This window comes from Callorhinus ursinus, unplaced genomic scaffold, assembly GCF_003265705.2.
Source record: "Callorhinus ursinus isolate GAN/ISIS: 27379988/994484 unplaced genomic scaffold, GSC_fseal_2.0 scaffold10, whole genome shotgun sequence".
NCBI classification, from domain to species: domain Eukaryota; kingdom Metazoa; phylum Chordata; class Mammalia; order Carnivora; family Otariidae; genus Callorhinus; species Callorhinus ursinus.
The window spans coordinates 19,862,631-19,887,242 of NW_027397072.1; the positions used below are offsets into that span (position 1 = coordinate 19,862,631).

Consider the following 24,612-nt stretch of genomic DNA (forward strand, 5'->3'; position numbering starts at 1 on the left):
TCAAAGTACTGCTGAAAATGCTATTGTAGAAGTCTACTAAGAGGCCTTCAGGGTTCAGAGTTCTCTGCATATTTCACACAAATAATATTTATAAACTCAAAAGACTCTTCTAGAATTCTCCTAGTAAGTTCAAGTCAACACTTAAAATGGTACAGTGCACAATGAACATCTCTTGGGGCTTTGTTAATAATTAATACAGAGATCACAAATACAATTTGTGTAGAGCCACGTTTCCCATTTACTAAAAGTTGGGTCAATCTTCAAAGCAAATCAGGAAGGTGGGATTTCAGGGGGCTATTCAAGATACTTTATTTTGAACCTCCACTGCTCTTTAGGAATTGTATAAGGCTGATTTGCAAGAATGAAGCTGTGTTTATCCTTCATATTATAACCATATATCAATCTGACATAAAAATGTAGCTATTTACCTCTCATCATCTTTTAATCTTAAAATGCTTTTTAGTTTTTCTAGTAAGGAACTTTTAGGAGAAAAGAACTCTCTTTCTGTTATTAAACATAAGCTGTAACTGTTTCTGTTGACATTTTAGGAAAAAACTAGGTTCATTTATGCCTTCATTTCCTTTCCTCGCACTGCTGTTTCGAAAACATAAGACTATGGTGGAGAAAGTCCAACGAGTAGCATTTCCTCAGGACACAGTCTGGATCATGTTTCTTTTCCTGGACAGAGGCTATACTGCAAGCCTGGGGCTATCCCAGGCAAAGGTGATGCTATGCTTTCCTTTAAGAAGGTGACCTGTGGTTTATTAAAGCAGGTATTACTGGAAAACAATTACGCCTGTAGAGAAAATTGTTCTTCATATTGTTATTTATAATATCAGTTCAACTATGCTAAAAACAAACAGGGAAAAGACTAGAGGGAAACATAATACACTAAAATGTTACTATTGATTACCTCTAAGCGGTATGATTAGAGGTGATCTAAAATTTTTGTTAATTTTATTTTTTAATGAGCATGCATTACTTTTACAATGAAAATGATAATTGTTATTTCAAAGTTATTACCTGTAATTCCCCTTGCCACCACCCGCTTGAATTTTTCTTTAGGATTAATATTAACTGTCCTGGTGCAAGACTTAGTTGTTCAGAACCAGAAGCCACATATGCTGAAGTTACTTGAGCAATCTCTGAAAAGAAGACAGACAAGAAACTATGAATTCAAGACTATTAAACACTGTAGTAATTTTTCAACTTCATTATTATACATACCAGGTTTCTTGTTTGATGTTCCAGATTTGCTAGCACTCCCAAAACTCTGCAAGGAAAAGACATGCTGTTTTATTATTTTCTAATAATCCAGATATAAGAGTACAAAGGTTATTAGGAATTAGAGATTTCTAATTCCCAGGATTCTTTGAATGAAGATCAAAATAACAATTAGCCTTATATTAACCAAGTAAGTGAAGAATCCAACACATAATTATGGGGAGATCTGGTCTACACTAACAGACATTATATACAAATGGCTGATGTCGGCTTTTCAACAAGAAAAGCTTATTTAATGCATCTTTCCTATCAAACGTGACCAGATACCTCTCATTTATCAGGTTAGCATCAATGCCCACCACATACAACATATCTTAAGGCACATATGAGTTTTACTCCTGCTGCCTAGGGGATGATGTTTTTAATTTTTTTGCATATTCCCCCTGAACCTAAGAACAAAAAAACCCATGCCCTGGGTAGCAACTATAACCTCAGTTTGACTTTACAGGATAGTTGGGCCAACCACCTTTCTTCATTTCAGGAATTTGAACAAGGAAAAGGAAGGAACAGAACATTATTTTCTGTGAGTGAACACAGCTCTAATGAAGCTGAACTGATGCTAGTCAAGGGCTAACGTTTTTTGAGTACTTACACAAATAGTACTTAGTAACTACTATTTGTGTAACAGATGTGTGTTACATCATATGATTTTTACATAGTCACTTAATTCTCACAGTAATACTATTAAGTATTATGATTATCCCCATGTTACAGAGAAGAAAACTGAGGTACAGAAAGGTGAAGTAACTTGTCCAAGGCCTCTAAGTGTTGGAGCCAGAAGTCAACCTAGATGGTTCTCACTGTGTGGTCTGTGGATCCCTGGGGACAATCCTTGAGCCCCTTTCAGGGGTCCAGAAGATAAAGACCTTCTTCATTAACAGTATTAAGACATTATTTGCCTCTTTCACTGTGTTGACAGATACACTGATGGGTAAAATTGCTGATGCCTGAGCATGAATCATGACAGTGGTGCCAAATTATACTAGCGGTCACAGTATTCTCCACAACCACATACTTACAGAACAAACAAAACCAGTTTCACTTAAGAATGTCCTTGATCAAGCAGTAAAAATGTTATGAAATCTTAATGAAATATGATCTTTTAAAAAATTCTGTGTGATTAAATGGAAGCAAGCCTACAGCGTTTCTGCTGCATACCGAAATAGCAAGATGGCTATCTCAAGGAGAAGCACTTGTGTGATTAAACTGTGAGCTAAACTGGGTTCTTCATGGAGCATTTTTACTTGAAAGAACAACTGAAAGACAAACTCTTCAGACTCGGGATTTGGCAGACATTTTCTCAAAGATAAAGTATGCCTGTCACATCAAGGAATCAGATGACAGGACTTGTTGCCAATGATCAAATTCGATTTCAAGAGAAAACTGAAGTTTTGGAAAACTTGTATCTACCACCATAAGCTTGACAGTTTCAAAGTATCTGAAGATTTTCCTATGAGATCTGTGGTGGTATTAACAAATAAAACTTTTTTTTTTTTTAAGATTTTTTATTTATTTGACAGAGAGAGAGCGAGAGAGCACAAGCAGGGGGAACAGTAGAGGGAGAAGCAGGCTCTGACACGGGGCTCGATCCCAGGACCCTGGGATCATGACCTGAGCTGAAGACAGACGTTTAACCATCTGAGCCACCCAGGCACCCCAACAAATAAAACTTTTTGATATTGTATAATGAAATGTGTCAATACGAGGGATATTTGCATAACTCAGCGATTCCATATTTTCCAAATGACCAATGCATGGGTAAAAAGTCCATTCAATGTCAAAATAGAGTGGTGAATTTTAATATAGCAGTAAGAAATGTTCACCGACATGGCTTTAGATTCCATGTGTAGCTAACCTTTAACAATTTAACACTAAGTTTTGGTATCGTAATATCAAAGAATAACCACAGCCACCTCAAAATGTTATTAAAATACTTCTGTTTTCTCCCATATCTGTGTGAAGTTGAATTTTCTTCACATGTCAACCAAAAGAATGTATCACAACAGACTGAATACCAAAACAGAGAAGAATCTAGCTGTCTTCAAGTTAAGCCAGACATTAAAGAGATTTGCAAAAATACAAAACAATGCTACTCTTTTTACCAAACTTTTTTGTTTGAAAATATATTGTTGTTTCTCATAAGAAGCAAGTCATTTATATTACCATGTAATGGGTCTACTTTTGTTACTTTCTTTTTAAAAGATTTTATTCATTCATCAGAGAGAGTGACCACAAGCAGGGGGAGCGGCAGGCAGAGGAAGCAGCAGGTTCCCCACTGAGCAAGGAGCCTGATGTGGTACTTGATCCCTGGACCCTGGGATCATGACCTGAGCTGAAGGCAGATGCCTTCACCAACTGAGCCATCCAGGCATCCCTACTTTTGTTACTTTAAAATGAGAAAATATTTTTTAAATCCCACAGTTTTCGTTTCTACTAAGGAAAATGTATGTAACGTATATATATGTTTTAACCCATATATGTATTCTTTAAAGATTTTATTTATTTGAGAGAGAGAGAGAGAGAAGAGAGAGCACAAGCAGCGGGAGCGGCAGGCAGAGGCAGAGGGAGAAGCAGGCTTCCCACGGAGCAGGGAGCCCAATGCGGGGCTCGATCCCAGGAACCCGGGATCGTGACCTCAGCCGAAGGCAGACGCTTAACGAACTGAGCCACCCAGGCGTCCCAATCCATATATTTTTAAAAACTCTTTAGAGTTCCCAATAATTTTTTTTAAAGATTTATTTATTTGAGAAAGAGAGAGAGAGAGAGAGTGTGTCAGGGGGGAAAGAATCTCAAGCAGACTCCCCGCTGAGCTCAGAGCCTGATGATGCAGGGCTCGATCTCAAGACCCTGCTGAGATCATGAGATAAAATCAAGAGCTCGTTGCTCAACTGACTGAGCCACCCAGATGCCCCTAGAATCCCCAATAATTTTTAAGAATGTAAAGAGTTCCTGACACCAAAAAGTCTGAGAACCGCTGCACTGTACCCTAGTGGTAGGATGAAAAGAAGCAGGAACTCAGAGTGCAGGGTGAGTCACCTTAATGTCAGAGCCGTAAAGTTTTATAGACTCCTTCAGGGTGATCCCTTGGATCTGGAACATTCCCGGCTTCAGTTCCCATGAGGCCCAGACCCACCTACGGCTCCTAGTCTTAGAAATTTTATGAAATCTTGTCCCTCTTATTTAATAGGATCCCTATAAGAAACTCTGTTTTATTGGTGCCACCTTCAGTGGTTTCCTTATAACCAAAGCCTGAACAAAACTGTATATACATGAGTCTGTTTTAAGTATGAATCTTGACGGGGCGCCTGGGGTGGCTCAGTGGGTTGAGCATCCGCCTTCGGCTCAGGTCCTGGGGTCGAGCCCGTGCCGGGCACCCTGCTCCCTGGGAGCCTGCTTCTCCCTCTGCCGCTCTGCCTACCTGTGCTCTCTGTCAAATAAAGAAATAAAATCTTAAAAAAAATTAATATACATGTAATAGTCTAGATTCTCTTGCATTATTTTATTACATTAGTTTTTACACTTTAAGCGTGTAATCTTTCATTAAATTTTGGTGTATGGTCCACTCAGGGTCTTGAGTTCAAGCCCCCCATTGGGCATAGAGCTTACTTAAAAAAAAAAAAATCCATCTTTAATCCCACTGAACTTGATCTACCACATTTGTCATCTATAAACTTATATATACTGGGATCTAATTCTGGATTCTCCATACTGTGACTACTAGAATGCTGATCTCTTTATCTAGAACTTTATCAATATCACACTAATTTTATTACTGTGGACTTCTATATCTTCAATTTAAAAGATATTTGCAGAAAGTTAGCATCGAAATCATTGATAAGGGGCGCCTCGATGGCTCATTCGGTTAAGCGGCTGCCTTCGGCTCAGGCCATGATCCCAGAGTCCTGGGATTGAATCCCACATCGGGCTCCCTGCTCCGCGGGGAGCCTGCTTCTCCCTCTGCCTCTGCCTGCCGCTCTGCCTACCTGTGCTCTCTCTCTCTCTCTCTCTGTCAAATAAAGAAATAAAATCTTTAAGTATGAATCTTGATATGCAAGAATGGAATAATTTTGTTTCTATACCAAAATAACTCTACCTCTTGATCTTTTGGTTTGACATAATTTGACGGAAAAATTCCAGTTCTATCTCCAATGCTTCCTGTCCACCACTCTCCATCTTTCTGGGTCACCAATATTTCTTCACCTTCAGTGAAAGTCAGATCGCCAGGTTCCACACTTGAATATGAATAAAGTGCAATATACTCTGTAGGAAACAAAGCAAAAAGAAACTAATTTTGGTTGTAAGATTATAGAAAGAAAAAATGATGTTAATCTCCAAACCCTGTGTAAATTAACCGTAAAAGACCTTGTAACTTAAGGAAATCTAATGTAAAAAGATCTTAAAGTAGAAAAAAGAATGAGGCAATTATTTAATAATTTCTAGAAAAAGATTATTTGATATAACATAAAGCTTTATCATAGGGTTTCTTCTTTTTCCCATTGTATCATCCTCACCACCACCGTCTTATCACAGAGAATCCAAAATCACAAACAGGTGTAAGTATCTCTATAGAGTCAAGATCTGAAAACATTTTTTCAACTTCCTTACACAAAATATATTTTAATATGCTAAGTTCTTTTTTCTCTAGTTCTTTTATATATATAGTTACAGAAATGCCCAATATTCAGCTGACATCAGTACTAGTGGCCAAGTTCTACCACAGTGACCCAGCTCCTAGTGCAGTGCTTGGCACAGAGCAGATGCTCAATACATAATGACTTTTTTTGGAAAATATATTGGCTTTGGTTTCCGTCCCTGTCATTACTGCTTAGAGAAAACAGTCAATGACCTGGTTGTAAAAGTCTTTCTTTTCTAGTTATTTTTATTTGTCAACATGGGATTTCATCTGTACACCATAAACTAGAAAAGACTAGGAACACCATCTACAACGTATTTACTGTTCATGTTCCCAATATTACTCAATTTAGGTGATTTAACAAAACCAAAAATGCCTGCAAGGTTCAGGTATGCTGCAATAAGGAAGGTCCTCCGCAAACACTCCTTGCACCCCTCCCAGACTCACTTCACAGCGCTCATTCTACAGTGAACCTACAGTTCCAGCCTTGCTGGTGATCTGAGATCTCTAACCTCTCACAGCCATGCCCTGGCTCTTGACTTTCCCTCTGTCGACAGGAGTTTTCTCTTCCTTTGTCGCTATGCGAAACTCTATTCCTTGCTTAAGATGATCCAACACTGCCATGTTTGGGGATTCATAGGTCCTACTCAAAATTAAGTTCTATGTACTCATTATAGAATTTCTTACAATGGTATGCCTATACTCCCCAGTCTACTGTGAGGACTTGGGAAACTGTGTTTTATTCATCCTTATATTTTTCAGGCTTTAGCATAGAGTCTTTAACATAATAGATACTGAATAAATGGTTTACTTTACCATTAAATTGATTTTCTCGAGGAATAATATAAACATAAAATGTATTCCTACTATTCAACTAATTTTACAATGGACATATACAATTCATTTATAAAGCTATGTAAGTGTTAGATAAAAATGTTTGAAACTTAGGGTAGACAATCTTTCATTTTTTAGTACATTAAAATAAAAAATAAGTTATGAGTCAACAAAAAGGGCTATAGAAAAAATTTTCTTTGTAATAATTATGATAAAGTGTACCTTGATTTCAAATCCTACTTAATGATTTATATGATACACTGTAATTAAAATGCAATTTGTAAATAACTAAATGGACTAAAATTGCCTTACCTCCTAAACATCTGTAATCTAGATATCTAATAACAGGAAAACAAAAACCTTCATGCTTCCTGATTGCAACATTTTAAATTTATGATCTTATTTAATGAGTCTATGCTGAATTTTTATAGTACTGATTTTCTAAAAGTGCCATATTTTTTTCTGTATTCTCAATATTCATATGAAATAGATAAAGGGCAGGTTCTCCTAAACCCACTTTAATATTAAAGATACAGAAACAGGGGAAATAACAACTGTCGGAAGTCAGATAATTAGTCAATAGCTAATCGGACTCCCATTTAATTTACAACCTGTCAAAAACTCACCTTCTCCAACTGTATAGGCTGCGGAGGTAGGTTTCTTGTTTATAGCTGCATACAAAGCTTCTGGTCTGCCAAATAAATACACAAACATATAAAAAAAAAAACAATGAAACAAAGACATCAACAAGCAAAAATGAAGAAAGGTGATACAGCAAGTATTTACAGTACTTTCTTTAAGGGCTTTCCAAAATTAATTTAAATATTGTCTCAGTACACAGGCTAGAAATATTCTCATACACAAAATCATTAGGGGACTAAGAAGGGCCTGGTTACAGACTTCTAAATTTTTTAATAAAGTAATTTCAACATGATTTATAAATAGTTTTTTCAAGTGTGAGATACTTTGCCTTTCTAAAGGAATTTTAAAAAGACACAAGTGCTTTGGTAAATGGATAGTTATTTAGTAAAGTACATAGGGGGCCTGGCTTGGTATAGGGAGAAACAAGGACAACATACCAATATATAAATTTTAATATTTGTTTAGAGCACACTACATTTAAATATATAAAAATAATAGAACTTTGTTTTTATATTTCGGAACCGGTAAAGCTTTAATTTCCAATTTAACCCAGGAAACTGTCTTAAAAAATCTGGAAGACTGTCATATTTAAGAACTAGACATCTGTAGGATGCACCAGTGCTCCCCAGGACCCTTGAGGAAATTATACAGTAAGGCAGTTCTCAGGGAAACAGTGGAAGCTTACTACAGCTCATGGCCACAGCTGAACAGACTGCCTTGTTTAGGGCATGATCTCTCCATTACTGTAGGCTTTCAAGTTACACGCCTTATCTGTTAGAAAAGATCAGTAATTGAATGAAAAGTTAGGGGGAAAAAGCATTTAAACTTACTGTCTTTGCACTTAAGTTTTCTACTCCATAAAATGTTACGGTGTTTAAATAAGATAATTCCTATAAAGGGCCCAGCTCAGTGCCAACATGCACGTGTCAGCTCTGTTACCACTTACACAATTCTAAGTCTAAAATTCCGTGTCAGTCTGAAAAGTAAATTTCTGCATTTGAACTAAATATTCATACACAGAATCTCAGCACTGAAAGGGTTTTTAAAGATTAATTTACTCTTTTTATCTCATTAATTAGAAAACTGCAAAGTAGGTTATTCCACAGAGGCTGACAAAAAATAGCAGAATCAGAACTCAAGCCTCTTGATTTCCAAAGACCTGTCTCTTTTCAATCAGATCACTTTTCTATTTAGATCAACTTCCATATAAAACACAAGAGACAGCTGCCCATCACTACATTAGAGTACTTATTTCTTAAACATCTTTTTTTTTTTTTTAAGATTTTATTTATTTGACAGAGAGAGAGATAGCAAGAGCAGGAACACAAGCAGGGGGAGTGGGAGAGGGAGAAGCAGGCTTCCCACCGAGCAGGAGCCCAATGCGGCACTCGATCCCAGAACTCTGGGATCATGACCTGAGCTGAAGGCAGACACCCAACGACTGAGCCACCCAGGCGCCCCTTATTTCTTAAACACCTTAAAGATGTTTGATGATCTCACTCCTCTTCAGACTGGGAAATAAAGGCCAGAGACCTTGTCTAGTTTTTACTTGCTGTTCATTTGAAAATGGATTCAACTCACTGTTGCTTCACTGACTCCTTATTCACTGAGCTAACACGAATGAGAAGCTACCATGCACTGAGATGATAAGAGGCAGGGGAAAAACTCAAAAACAAAGACATGGACCCTGTCCTCCTGGAGCTTACGATCTAATAAGGGATATGGGTAAGAAAATACGTAACTACATTCCAGTCTGTTATGAGCAGTAAGAGAGGTGTGATCTTCAAGGAGTTCTGGAGGCCCAGAAATGGCAAGTCCTACACTTTGGCAAAGGGGAGGTCCTCAGTAAACATTTATTTAAAAACTGACAGTGCACAGTAAACAACACAGGAAAAGTGCTCCAAAGGAAATGAAAAGTAACTTCTCTAACTGACCTGATAGCACAATGAAAACAACCGATCTCAAATTTTAAGCACTTTGAGAACTTTAGGAATCTGAAATAACTAGAATAAAAGATATTCTAAAACTGGTACAAATATCTGAAGTGCGCTTTTTTCATTCTAGGAATTACTCTTCTGATGGTCAAAACTCAAGCATAAATGTTTTGATGGAACAGCCAGTGGTTCTATGGCGGACTCATTAGTGAAAACACCAACATCCACATCTCATGGAAGCACAAAATGCTTACTCTTCCCGCTTGACTTCACTCCCAGGGATGATTTTGACATAAGATTTTGGAAACCATCCTCTTCCTCCATGTACCTCCCCAAACCACCAATTTTCTTGTTGCTCCAAGACAGTAATAATATCATGTTTTGAGAAGTTCAAGTGGTTGTCTTTCTTTGCAGTCCAAGAACAAAGGGCCTGTGCCTTTAGGTTTTCTACAACCTGTCCCTGTGAATACAAAACCACAAGATTGGGAAAAAAAAAAAAGGTAACCAGGATTTCTGTTTCCTAATATATAATTTACTTACTGTTTAAACAGAGACCAGTTTGGTGTGGTCGTGACTTAAGATAACCTTTATCTACTAACCGATTTAAAATGATATATGACAGAGAACATTTGAGTAGCCTTCTGTTAAAAACTGAACACCTACCGTTCAAGGAAACATCTTGGCATGAAATATCACTGGATTGGAAGAGGAACACGGGGCACTCAAGAAATGTACTCACATACCCATCAAGTAGACGTCACAGAACAAATGCAAAGAATTACTGCAGCCCCTTCCTGTCCTCCAGGCCCCGACATGCCCTCCCTGTGGTCCCGGCAGGTCACAGGTCACACCACTAGCCCTGCAGATACGGTTGTGCTCTGCCTCCCTTCACTTTTCTGCTCTCCGTCCCTGAACTTCCTCCTTGTATTCTTACTCATTTCTTTGCCTCCTCTCTGAGGAAGAAGTGTTCTGTTGATAAGGCTAATCTCTTTACCTGTACTCTAAGTCTCTACTATGCCCTCCATTTTCTACAAATATCTTATAACATCTTGAAGTGCCTCTCTAAAATAGTCACTCTCTCCACCTCTCTACTTAACTTCTACTTCTCAATTCCTTAAAGACAGGAACTCAAACCATTTTAATTTAGGTTCTGCACCCACCACACTACTGAACCTCTTCGTGACAAGGTCATCGATAACGTCAAAGCCCAAAAACCTTCTTCCAAACCCTGATATGTTCCCTGATGTCTGAACAGTGCTGACATCACTTAACACTCCTGCTGTTCTGAAAGCTCACTCTCTGGTGATTGATGGATCCCCTTTTTGGTCCAGGCCCTTTCCTTTCCTGTTTCACATGATTTCCCTAAATTATCTTATTTATGTCTATACCTTTTCAAATCTTTTTTTTTTTTTTTTAAAGATTTTACTTATTTATTTGTCAGAGAAAGAGGGCACAAGCAGGGGGAGCAGCAGGCAGAGGGAGAAGCAGGCTCCCTGCTGAGCAAGGAGCCTATAAGAGACTCAATCCCAGGACCCTGGGATCATGACCTGAGCTGAAGGCAGACACTTAACTGACTGAGCCACCCAGGTGTCCCTCAAAACTCTCTTTTTTTTTAAGATTTTATTTCTTCATTTGTCAGAGAGAGAGCACGTGCACAAGCAGGGGGAGTGGCAGGCAGAGGGAGAAGCAGGCTCCCCACCGAGCAAGGAGCCCGAGGCGGGACTATCGATCCCGGGACTCTGGGATCATGACCCGAGCTGAAGGCAGATCTTAACCGACTGAGTCACCCAGGTGTCCCTCAAATATATATCTTAGTTGTAACTTTATCTCCTGAGCTCGACTTGTAAGTCAGACTGTTTACTGGGCCTTCCCACCAGGTTGTCTCTATCACAGATACCTAGGTTGCACGTGTGGGATGTATCATTTTTAGAACCCACGGAACCCACTCCTCTTGCAACACCCACCCAAGACAATGCCATCACCATCTTTCCTGTTACTCGAGCTAAAGATCCTGAAAATGTATAGAAGGGAAATCCATTTCCTCTTCTACACATTTTCTTTACTGTGGCACTGGTTCACATCATCCTCTCTTGTTACTTAGCTACTGTAGCATCCTTCCTTACTTGACTCCTTTGCTTGCTTCCACCAATCTGGCCCCTGTACTACTGCTGGAGTTAAGTCTCTAAAATATACACCTCTTAGAAACTTTCATGGGCTGCCCACTGTCAGGTTGCTGGGCCCTGTATTAAACACTTCACAAATAAACCTCCACCCCTAACTTCAATTCTTCACCCTTTCTCCACGAATCCTGTACTCTAGCCACACTATAAACAATTCTCGTCCTGCAAACTCCTTGTGTTAACATGCCTATCTTCCCCAAATTATTTTTTCACAGGAATAACTTTCCTTCTCTGTTTGCTAAAATCTTATCTTCAAAGGTCCTGCTCAAATACCTGGCCCTTTGTGAACCCTGCTCAAATTCCCACAGACTGAATGAGATCTCTCTCAGCTGTATATACCTCAAGTCTTTGTAGAATATCTTTATGACAATACTTCTCATATTTTACAATTATTTCTTTTTTTTAAAAGATTTATTTTTTAAAGATTTTAAAGATTTATTTATTCATTTGAGAGAGAGAGAGCACAAGCGAGTATGAGGGGGGGTGCAAAGGGAGGGGGAGAAGCAGGCTCCCCGCTGAGCAGGGGACTTGGAGATCATGACCTGAGCCGAAGGCAGATGCTTAACCATCTGAGCCAACCAGGTGCCCCTACAGTTATTTATTTCTGTGTCTGTCTCATTAAATTATGACTTCTTAATGGCAGGGATTTTTTTTTCCCCATTAAATTTCTAGCACATAATGAAATGCCTGGAACCTATGGTCACGTATAAACATTTTTTGAGTGAAGGTGAAATCTCCAGACTCTATTCTGATCAAGTCTGTGATTTCTTTTCAATAATGTTAATGTAAAAATGCCTGTAATGGTTACATCTAAATCAGGGGCTAAATATATATAACGTAGTTCCCACACAAATAACTTTTTTAAGAACAAAAAACCAAAAACTCCCAAGCCCAAATATCTTCTTACAATACCTATGAATTAAGAATAATATAACCAGATTTGTCAAGATGACATTTTGAGCTTAGAAATCTTAACTGGTTGGGGTGCCTGGGTGGCTCAGTTGTTGGGCGTCTGCCTTCAGCTCAGGTCATGATCCCGGGGTCCTGGGATCGAGCCCCGCATCGGGCTCCCTGTTCAGCAGGAAGTCTGCTTCTTCCTCTCTCACTCCCCCTGCTTGTGTTCCCTCTCTCGCTGTGTCTCCCTCTGCCAACTAAATAAATAAAATCTTGAAAAAAAAAAAAGAAAGAAAGAAATCTTAACTGGTAGCAACTGGATGCTATGAAAATGAATTGTTGAGAAACTTCTAAGTAATAATAATTTCTTTACATTACATCACACGTGAACAATAAGAACAGAAACCAAATGTTACAAATTCTGGTTAAAAGAGTAAATGATGCCTTTGTACAAAAATCTTCAATTCTATTTTTTTTTAAGATTTTATTTACTTGAGTCTACTTGAGTTTCTCTCCCTCTGCTCCTTCCCCTGCTTGTGCGTGTGCTCTCTCTCTCCCTCTCTAAAATAAATAAATAAATCTTAAAAAAAAAAAAAAAGGATAAAGCACACAAAACTAAAGATACACACCTGTCCATGAATCGGCGATATAGATCCAGGGGACACAGTACGAGTAAAAGCTGATTTTTTCTGCCATGATGTATTAACAGTTAGGTTTGTAAAAGATACATTTTGATAATCAGTCACTGATGCTGGTTGATTTGAAGAAAGTGATCTGTAAATACAACACTTTGATATAAGTATGGTTAATCACTTAAAATCTAATGAAGTACTACAAATTTATCAGCTTGTATATAATTTACTTTGTGTTTAAACAAAATTTGTGGAAAAAAATTCATGAACAAAGTATTGACCTACATTTTTATTTATTAAATTCTACTATGAAATTTGGAACAAAAGGTACTCTTGGAGAGCCCAGCATAGATTATAATATGATTAAGTAGCAGGCTGACACGAATACCTATTAGGTATTTATATATTCACCAAAAAATGCATAAACTCCACTGTTAGTTAAAAACTTACTCAGAAGAAGTTGAGGTAGCAGATACAGATACTGTAGGGGGAAGTAAGGCCTTCTTAGGAGACACAGATTTTTCACCTGATGGCATTTTTTCTACGTAGTTGCATGGAAACCAGCCAAAATTTCCTTGAAAACTACCATAAAGCCAACCAGGTTCTCCTATGGTTTTTTCATCAACCTATGGAAACAAAAAGAAGGGTTAACAATGGTTAGAATACTACACATTTACAAAGGAAGGAGATACAGACTATTGTATAGTAGCCTCATTATCAGAATTAAGTTGACACCATTTTTTACAAATTAATAGGTCACTCACTATCTCTAATTACTGACAAAGTGCCTTTTTAAAATTTAATTTTTAATTTCATCCAAGCTAAATATGAAAATAGTTTACAAAACAAACAGCATTCTACATGGCTTACGCTGGAAGACTCCATCACTCACTATGCCCTTATTTCCACTCCTCATAGTAACTTGCCATTTTTAGCTGTTTCTTCTGTATTACCTTCTCTATTTCTAAATAACATATTTATACTACTATTTCTTGAATGTTTCAATTTTAGACATCTATTGGCTTTTGGTTATGGAAAATCAACATTTAACTTTCTTTTACTGTATCTTTTTATTCTATACTGCTATCTCAAAATTTTTGGTTAAATTATATTCAATGGTTACATTATTATGACTATGCAAATAAGTTTTCACATCTGCATAATGCACTATTCTGATAATTACACTTACTTTCTTGCAAACTTATTATCCTATAATCATTAATTTTTTTTTGCTTATTTTTTCTGTTCCTATCACAGTCTTTTTTTTTTTTTTTTTAAAGATTTTATTTATTTATTTGACAGAGAGAGACATAGCGAGAGAAGGAACACAAGCAGGGGGAGTGGGAGAGGGAGAGGCAGGCTTCCCCGCGGAGCAGGGAGCCTGATGTGAGGCTCAATCCCAGGACCCTGGGATCACGACCTGAGCTGAAGGCAGACGCTTAATGACTGAGCCACCCAGGCGCCTCTCACAGAGTCTTCTTGAACTAAGAGTTCTGAATACTATTTTCCAACTGGTAACACACATAGATGATTTATAGTTTCATTTTTTTCTCCCTTTTATTGCGTATAGATGTACCACAATTTGTTTATATGCTTACCTAGTAATGGACATTTGAGTTGTTTCCAGTTTTTAGCTATTACAAATAAAACTATGAACATTTGTCTTCGTATATTGATCTTGTATCCTGTAACCTTGCTAAACTCACTCATTAGTTCTATCAGAGCTAGCATAGCTCTGTAGTAACTCTAAGATGGTGTTCTGAAACAGAACATAGGAACCACTGCCAAAATATCACCCTGTGGATCTAGTTTAAGACTACTTTAAAATAGCCAATCCAGAGCTAAAAACGAAGACAAGAACACTACAGACCCCAAGGAATTATGCAACTGAAAGCAGCATGCTCAGCAATTTACCTGATTTAAGTATTGGTCTCAAAGCAAGGATCACTGACAGGTATGAATACTAGCATTCAAACACTAACTTCCTCCTTTTTCTATAAACTTTTAAAAGCCTTCTTTAATACTTTTTCCTAATATTTCTACCTTTCCAAGAAGAAAAGGCCTATTCATTTAATCTTTAGAATTAGACCAAGTTTGCTTTGCTAGGGGTCAATTTTAACCGATTTCATATCTGTTATTTGTAGCCCTAATTAATTTTTACTTGTCAATTTACATAGTGACTTAAACTAGAAAATTTTACGTAAGTTCTCACAGGTTAATGGAAACTATTACTTCAAAAATAGCACTAACACATATGAATGCTTGAAAAACAGGTTGTCATGGAAAATGTTGCCAGGGCTCAGTGGAATTTCTAATCTTTTTCACTTTCAATCAAATCTCTTCTGCTACTCTCATCCATTAAGTTGATTAGACCTTGCCTCCTACCAAGAACAGGGAAGCCCTCAGATCTGAGCTCACCTTCTAACTCAGCAAAATGTATTTAATAATCCCATCCATCCTTTTCTTTCAGGCCTCTAATCACAAAGGAGGAGGTTATCTAGTCCTTCCACTACTCTCTCCTGTGCTCTAGATCCCAAGCCCTCCAGCTTTATCGAGAATCTTCCTCATCTGCATCCACTGATCAGAATAGAGAGGTCTGCAGGGAGGCATGAGGTGCCTTCCTGAGTGTTCTGTGTTCTGTATGTTGATCTGAGTGGTAGTTTAACAGATACATACATGTATACAAATCATCTGAGTTGTACACTTACACTTGTGCACTTTACTAAATCCAGTATCATTAACCCTTTCCCTCTCTGCAGATCTTCTCTATCATTAAACTTGCTCAAGCTTCAGCCAAGTGAAAAAAAAAAAACCAAAAACTAAAAACATAAAACATAGAACAACTTCCCTCAACCCATACTCCTCACTATCATTTTTTCTCCCTTCTCCCTTTCAAAAGCCAAGCTCCTTCGAAGAATTTTATATATTCACTGTCTACTCTTCCTCCCTTCCAATTTGTTCAGGTCACTGAAATGTGGCTTCTTCCCCCACCATTCCACTCAACGAATATTGTTTTCCTCCAGGTTAACAATAGCTGTGATACTGTTAATCTAATGGTTATTTTTTTTCGTCCCATCTTATTTCACATGGAGATCCAGACTACTCTTCTCAAAATTCCCCAACACTAAACTACTCTCCTGGCTTTTTCCTACCTCTCGTTCTTTTAAGGCTCCCCTTCCTCTAATAATCCCTCCAGTATTCATGTCTCTTGGGGATTGCATCACCAATCATCCTCTACACTCCTGTCAATTACCATCACAACATAATGATGACACTAAAATTGGCCTCCTCTGATCTCTGCCTGAGATCTCCCTATATCCCTGGATAGCCGGAGGTGTATCCACCTGCTGCCTAGAAATTTGAAACTCACCCAAAATTAAACTCATTGTAACTCTTACTCAAATTCCCTCCTTCTGATCTTCCTCTCTTAGTGGATGACAATGTCATCAACCAAGTTGTCCAAAAGTAACACATGACATATTCTTTACATCAGTGATTCGGCGGAGAACACAAACAGTCGAGAAACTCTAGCTAAGTTAATGTTCCTGTTGTCACTGCCACCAGACTGGCTTGATGACCATGAGGGGAGGTCTGCTCTAACGCTGGTAGCTTTCCACCACTTTCCTTCCTCTACTGCATTAGAATGTCTGTCTTTGTCATCAGACTATCAGCTCATTAAGTGCAGAGACTGTGTCTTGTTTACTATATCCCTAGCCTAGCATAGCCCTCAATAAATAGTTGTTGACAGAATAATAAAAGATGTAACCAAAAATGTAAGTAGGCTCTCGACCAAGTGTGCCCAGAGATAGGTTGCATCTCTTCATTCTTGGACACAACCTCATCATCACCAACAGGTGGAAGAGGATCAGGAGGGCCACCAGACTGTGGCACTGTCTGTGGTGGCAAAGGTAACAGAAGGAATGTTCAGCTGGGGACCATCTTGAGTGTTTGAACAGATGTTTCTGGTAAACACTATGCCAAGTATCACTAAATATTTGCTATGTAACTGATAAAATATACCACAATGGTGACCATGCAGGGAAAAATGAAAGCAGGCACTGGCTAGGTATTCTAGGTAGTATTATCTTAATTTACTAAGAAGAAAACTGAAGCAGAGACTAAAACCCAAGTTAGTATGTTTCTAAAGCCTATATTCTTTCCATTATATCACAATGGCTGTATCAAATGCTATTCCCTGCATCTTGTCTTATTCATCCATTTTATGTGGCTTGTGACTATATAATAAAGGCCTTTTTTCCCCCAGGAACAGGGGACTGCATCTAGTTAGAGCTATAGAATCTACCTCCTTCAACTCTTTTAATGGTTGCCAGAAAATAATCAGCTTCTCCAAATTTCATTGGTAATTTATTAACATAACAAAATCAGCATCACCTTTTATGATGTGAAGCAATGGCACAGTGTAAAGAACACTGGATTTGGAAATCAAAAACATGTACTTGCAACCCACTCTGGCACTGTCCTGCTGACTGTTACATTTTGTGTAAGTCTAAGCTTCCTTACCTAGAATATGGCAGTAATAATATGCAACTCTGCAGTATGTCTTTAGGGCCAAATCATATAAAGTTCAAGATACGCTTTTTAAATGGGAAATCACTATATAAAATTATAGTCATTTTATTATAGAAAGTAACATATTACATTGTATTAAGCTTATTCATGAACAAAAAAGACTGTTTCCTACCTGTATTATATCCCCAGAATTAAAACTCATCTCATCATGGCTCCTGGCTTCAAAGCGATACAATGCTTTATAATTTACCAAAGCACTAGCTGGCTCACCTAAAGAGAAGAGAACTGTCATTATTTGCTACTTTCATGTACACACATTTTCGTGATGACTCTATAATATAAAGAGCTTGTAAAATCAAAAGGAAAAAAACTGAACATCAAACAGTAAAATGAAAATCCATTTGACACAGGCTTGTTAAGATTTAAATATCTTGTATTGTCACAGAATCAATACAAAAGCAAATGAGGACGTTCATCTTCAGTAAAGTAGGAGGCAATGAAACAAAGCCATGACTTGCAGGGTGTGCCACGCACGGGGACGTCAGGGAAGGCAGAGGAGTGGTGGCAGGCTAAGCCGTGCAAAGTGCAAGGAGGCCAAGCAGCGAGGTTTGTTCTGTGGCGCTCAGGACGTAACAGGGAAGAAGAGACAGAGAGAGAGGTCACAGATGAGATTAGCAGTGAACAGGGTTCAGTGAAGAAAGAGCTGTAGATTTACCAGTATGGTTCTAAAAGAAAAACAGAAGAGCTCACAGATATACTAGCCTTAATAAGATTAAAAATATTTAACTTTATTTCCAGAATAAATGCTTTAGCTTACAGAAATTTCAACACATGTATCATTAGTAAGGATTCAAATATTTGTATATCCACAAGAGATACAGTAATATGTAAAGTATCTTAGGAATGGAATCTGAGATGTAGCATAAACAAAGTATATCATTTGAGAAAATTTTAATATGCAAAGACAAAATTTTACTGTTATTCATTAAAATAAACAGTTTAGTTAACACTGGCTGAATAAACTACAACTGTTTACTTCAATTATGAAAACCATGTCAGGGTCTGTTCATAGCTACTCAGTGATTACGATCTTCTTTTCTACATGCTGTTTTAAGACTTCTACCCTCAGTCTGTTTTAAAAAAGCCTATGCACTCCTCCAAGTTTAATTTAGAAAAAAGTTTTTTTCTGACTCAAAGGTTAACATATGTTTAAGAAATTTTCCCCCCTCTCATCATAATCTTTTTTTCTTATTGCTTTCATTGTTCTGTCTCAGAAAAATCAAATCTATTATTTTTATCCTTATCCTTACATTGCTTCTCCTCCACTTTCTGCTCTTCTTCTTGAACTTTCTCTTGTGTTTTTTCTTCCTGGAGTCGTTTTTGTTTCTCCTCTTCCTCCTTTCTAAGACTTTCTCTCCATAAGTTTTCTTTTTCTTGCTTTGCTTTCCTTTACAAAAAAAAAAAAAAGAGTTTGCATAATGTCCTACAATTTTTGTTATGCAAAATAAAAATATCAGATCTTGTTCCTCACAAACTATAGAAATAGTACATATTTCTTATGTATTTATATATAATCTTATATATTTATTCTATAGCAAAGACATATTAGCAGAGGTGTGAAGAAACAGTGGGGATCATGGATGAAGGGGGAACCCAATTAACCAGGAGAGGCGAAGAGATGAGCTGGGGGTAGGACTGACAATTTCCCATACCCTTAAATTCCCTCCTGTCAGCTGACCTCCCAATCCCAAGGGGAACTATTCAGAAAACAAGCCCAAGAGGTATATCTAAACGTTCTTCCTTGGCCTCCAGATTTTTCACAAGGACTGTATTCCAGGTCTTGTTTCCACTATCCTAGCTAACCCCTGTTTTCAGGATTTGGTCATTACTGTGGAAACAGGAAATGTTTCTGGGTAGATTACCTACTTTCTACATTGTCCCTTGAAAGTCTTTTCCATTGTCAGAGAATAGGACATGTTTCCCCTATAGGTCCATGCTTCCCTATGTGTTTCTATGACATATGATATAGCTGCAGCTTGGTTTCTAGCTAGGCAAGATGGTCTCTGGTCTTAGCTGTGATAGCTAAGTCTCTAAGATCAGACTTAGCTATTATAGTATTGAAGCTAATGTTCACCATAGTTTTCTTTCTTGCATATATTTTTTATGGTCTTACTCAGAGGCAGAGCTGTCACCACTAAATTTAGCACCTTCTCCAAGCCTCTGCTCACACTATCAGGGACAGCAGAGCTTGTGGCTGGATTCATCCTGGGAGTTGGGGGTATTTATGCCCCACCAAGAAGGATACCATGGCTTAATTCCATGTCTCAATTCCTAGGATTCTTGGAGGAATTTGGAAATTCTATATAATCCCCAAAACCACAGACCCACTTAGCCACCTTTCTTCCTCATTCCTGGACTGTTTTACACTTCATACTCCTGGTTCATTACCCCATGACTAGCTTCCTCTTGACCCTTTACAAGTCCTCCCATACCCTCTCTCACTCCAAAGAGTGCTTCCTCCAGCACTTCTGTGACTGACATCTGGCTCTCCTTTGAGGGCCATGCTTCTCTGCGGTCCTTTCTTAATCTCAACCGCCATTCCTTTTCCCAGTTAGTTCCTCGGTTGCCTTCTATGATATTCTTCCACACCTAAGATGGCCTAATCTACCTTCTGTTTGAATTCCCAGAAGTTATAAACACCACCAAGTATTTACCACATGTTTACTGGGATAAAGAAAGGCTAGAGAGTTAATATAAAATTAAATTTTAGTAAACTTTCTTATGTATGAGTTAGTGCATGAGAAACTGGTCCAGAGCCAGAAGATCCCTCCAAAGCTGGACAAAGGGCAAAGAGGCCACATCTACACTGTGAAACCTGACTGTAACCAACAGCACAGGACAAGGAGGGCATCTTCCAAGGCAAATGGCCAAGATATCAAGTTATATTTCTAAGGTTCAGCTCTGGACTGATCGGACATGTGTTTCTGCTCTGATTTCTTCCCTCCTCTACAGCAGGATAATGTGTGAAGAGGATGAATCAAATGAAAATGTGTATTATTAATATGGCTTGCTGGCCTAAAAAAAATTGTGAGCGGTGATGAAGAGATATCAAGATACTTGCAACGTGGGGCGCCTGGGTGGCTCAGTTGGTTAAGAGACTGCCTTCGGCTCAGGTCATGGTCCTGGAGTCCCGGGATTGAGTCCCGCATCGGGCTCCCTGCTCAGCAGGGAGTCTGCTTCTCCCTCTGACCCTCCCCCCTCTCATGCTCTCTCTCTCTCTCTCATTCTCTCAAATAAATAAATAAAATCTTTAAAAAAAAGGTACTTGCAACGTGTCGGCAGAAAATTCCGACACAGTGATTAGCTAGCTATGCAGTGACTGCACAGTTCCCTTGTGCAACGTTCAGTGGCAGTTAAGTGGCAAATAAAAAGCCTTCTTAATTTGAACTTCACCGTCTCTGCTTTTATATTATTCTAGTGCCTCTTGTTAGGGGCCGCGAAGTAAGGGCTTGGAGTAAAGAGTACTACAGAGATCTGTTTAGCTGTCTGCATCTCCTACTGGAATGACGAGGAATCAAGGAACAAGGAGTAAAACCAGAGTCTCTTTGCATCACAGCCAACAGTGGCCACTCATTAAAAGTGTGCTGGGAGTGGTTATTCTGAAGCCTTTAAAAATAGAGGCCTGCTATATGGTAATGTGTTTTTCTTGTCTCCCTAGTAACTATTAGCTCTTTCATGGGCATTACTCGTCTACTTATCTCCAAGGCAAAGGAATGCTGGCTCCTCAATATTTGTTAATTACACTGATTTCTGACACTAGAGAACTTGCGGGGGGGGGTATTGAGGAACATATTAGAAACAGGACCGTACAACAGAAAAAAATCATGCTGAGTCTCTAAATAAATGGTTCTATGCTTTAGATTCTGCAACTGTCTTACTTCTCTTTGCTATAAATGGAGGCAATTGATAAGCTCAGTGGTACAAAGAGAATTGCAGCAACATGGCATTATATACTCCATCTTATCACTCTGTAAAATTAAGTATTTGGGTTTTGTGATCTTTCAGCAAACTAATAGATTTACAATGGAGAGATAGAAATGATGAGTGTAAGACATTTGTGTTTGGCTCGTTAGCTTTTTTTTTTTTAATTTAATTCTCAGCTACCTATAAGGCCTGCATCAATATTTCTGTTTTTCAGATGGAGAAACCGGGGTTCAAAAGGTAAAGTGACTCAACCAAGGTCATCCAAACAATAAGTGGTAGATCAACAAGTCTAATCCCTGTCTGACTCCAAAGCCCTATTTTTCACCAATGGAACATAAAATTGATTACTATAATCTCAGTCCCTAAAAGAAAAACTGATTTTCTAAAATTGAGACTTTAATTAGCGTCCAAGGATGATCCTTTTATTTTCCTTAAATTTTCAAAGTCAAAATAAAGATATGGCCAACAAAATTAGAATTCTAATAGTAATGTGGTATAATAAATTTATCAGCTATATTACCTTATAGCCTCATCTTCTAGTTTCTTTTTCTGTATTAGCTCTGACCTTTTTCTTTCAATTTCCTTCAACTTGTCACGTTTGATCTTATGAAGTTGTTCAAGCGCTAACTGCTGTGTATTATAGCTTTCTCTCAGTTCCTAAGGAGAAAATGAAAATAAGTCAATATGCCGTTGATTTAAATATTTTTGTCTTATGTACTAATGTGGCATTTTCATTAAGAGACAAAAATCTGAAAGCAAGTTAAACTAAAGTAAAAAGAGTAAAAGTTTAAAAAAAATCTGAATGATTAAAAAGTCTTGAATACAAGTATTTTAAGTCCTGTAACCACTGAGGACAAATATATGTTAAAATCATGTACTTTTGTATTAATTCATTTCTAAGGAATAAAGATAAGCCAATTTCATAAGCCCAATCTTTGATTTGATACTTTATTTTCAATAAAAAACCCCAATCCATTAAAAATATGGGGAAACAGGGGTGCCTGGGTGGCTCAGTCAGTTGAACAACCAACTCCTGGTTTTGGCTCAGGTCATGATCTCAGGGTTGTACAATTTTTTGAGCCCTGCATTGGGCTCCACACTCAGCTTGGAGTCTGCTTGAGATTCTCTCTCTCCCTCTCCCTCTGCTCCTCCCCCCTCTCACACTGGCCCACTCTCTAAAATAAATGAATAAATCTTTAAAAAAATATGGGGAAACAATTTGCTTATTATTTGAAGAGGTTTGTTCAGTCATATTTTTTACATATGTAGTTTAACCAAGTACCCATAACTTATCCAGTGAGATCCTGAACTAAACACAGAAGCAATATTAAATAATTTAGTTAAAACTAAAAATGGAAAAGAAAATGTCTAAAATCATGACTAGAGTAAGCCAAAATAATGAAAAGTATCGCAAACAGGAATTGAAATAAATACTTGCTTATTGAGCATCTAGTGTGAGGCATTGCCAGAGATATGCAGGGGATTAAATCCAGGGCTCTCTGGCTCTCAAGTTTGCAGTTTTTGCCCTCAAAGAGCTCAAAGTCTCAAAGTAGAGAAAAGTGCCAAAATATGGGTTAGAGATAAGCACCTCAGCAGAAACCTGTGGTTATCTGTTCAGCATTTTCCTTCCATCTTCTCCTAACAGCACCCTTCCCACAGCACCTGCCCCAACCCTATTCTGTGCGGTTGTGATCTGTGCGATTGTGAAGAATCTGTCCCTCAGAGTCCACTCAGCTGCAGTTGTTTAGGTTAGGCCTAACTAATCAATCACAGCACCCTCCCTGGCCAGAAGGACTGGTCCAAAGGACATGCACATGGATCCAAGCTGTGGCAGAATCCTTTCCTGGGATTCAGAGAGACTGAAAAGGGGAGAAAGAAGTCTTTCCTTCTCTAAACTCATTAAACTGGGATAAGGTAAACCTGGAGCTGTCCCACTACCAAGTGAGGCCACTGGGGTGGAAATGAAATCAGTACAGAAAACAGGGAGGCAAAGACTGCAGGCAGAGAGGGAGGCCTGGAGGAACCGCCTCTCCACCTGCATTCCTATGTCTAGGAACTGCCCCTGCCCAGTAGCACTTCCACGGACTCAGTAAGCAGTCCTGGTACTCTTGCAGTAACTACTCTTATTAGCTTAACTATTTGGAACTGAGTTTCTTTTACATGATATCTACAGAATCCTGAACAAGAGAGTTTAAAAAGGCTGGAGTAAGGAAGAGAAAAAAACCCCAAACCAAAAAACCCCCACAAAAACCTAAAGTAATCAAGAGGTTTCATGGCAAAGGTGGAACTTTCAACAGTACAGCTGACCCTCAAATAATCGGGTTTGAACTGTTTGTGTCCCCCTATACACAGATTTTTAAAAAATAAATACAGCATAGTATTGTAAATGGGTTTTCCTTATGATTTTAATTTTCTTTTCTTTAGCTTAATTTTAAGAATACAGTATAATATACATATAACACAGAAAATTTGTGTTAATCACTGTTTATGTTATAGATTAGGTGTCTGGTCAATAGTAGCCTATTAGTAAATTTTGGGGAAGTCAAAAGCTGTACACAGATTTTCAACTATATTGGGCATTGGTGCCCCTAACCCATGTGATTCAAGGGTCAACTGTATTTGGTAGAATGTTTTGATAAAAAATGTTTTGAGGTATCTACCCACACACAATAACAAAACTCTAAACCAAAAAATCCTCCAAAACAAAAAAAACCCCCAAAAGCCCAAACTCAGTTTCTTTCCAGAAATAGAATATTTTATGGGTGAACCCTTTTAACTTGACTGAAGTGATAGATATGATCTGAGTACAATGTGGTATAAGTCTGAAGACTATGTCCAAAATGTCTGAGATCAAGACTTGCGGCTTAAGCCAAAAATACAAATACTGCATTCAGGGCAAAGTTTCCACAAATCTTAGCTTTCAATAGTTCCCTCGGTTGCACCTTTCTCTAAATTCTACTGAAAAGCAGAGGATATGGTGTTACAATCTATGGAGAAGCAGTCTGGATTAGTGATAAGGACTCTGAGAACATAGGTCTGAATCAGGCTCTGTCAGTGGTAGGCTG

At 38.1% G+C, this 24,612-nt stretch overlaps 1 protein-coding gene across 11 annotated transcripts in view; it reads right to left on the reverse strand.

Annotated features, from left to right (window-relative positions):
• Positions 1–24,612, reverse strand: part of ITSN2 (intersectin 2) — a 137,823-nt gene that overhangs the window by 41,886 nt on the left and 71,325 nt on the right. For all 11 annotated transcript variants that reach the window (XM_073897048.1, XM_073897043.1, XM_073897047.1 and 8 more), the window contains 10 exons: positions 22,068–22,204; positions 18,874–19,010; positions 17,736–17,833; positions 13,484–13,659; positions 13,031–13,175; positions 9,582–9,787; positions 7,378–7,442; positions 5,378–5,544; positions 1,228–1,273; positions 1,024–1,145 (listed from right to left, as the gene is read on the reverse strand). In XM_073897048.1, the coding sequence (XP_073753149.1) occupies positions 1,024–1,145; positions 1,228–1,273; positions 5,378–5,544; positions 7,378–7,442; positions 9,582–9,787; positions 13,031–13,175; positions 13,484–13,659; positions 17,736–17,833; positions 18,874–19,010; positions 22,068–22,204 (1,299 nt within the window). The remainder of the gene's footprint in view (positions 1–1,023; positions 1,146–1,227; positions 1,274–5,377; positions 5,545–7,377; positions 7,443–9,581; positions 9,788–13,030; positions 13,176–13,483; positions 13,660–17,735; positions 17,834–18,873; positions 19,011–22,067; positions 22,205–24,612) is intronic.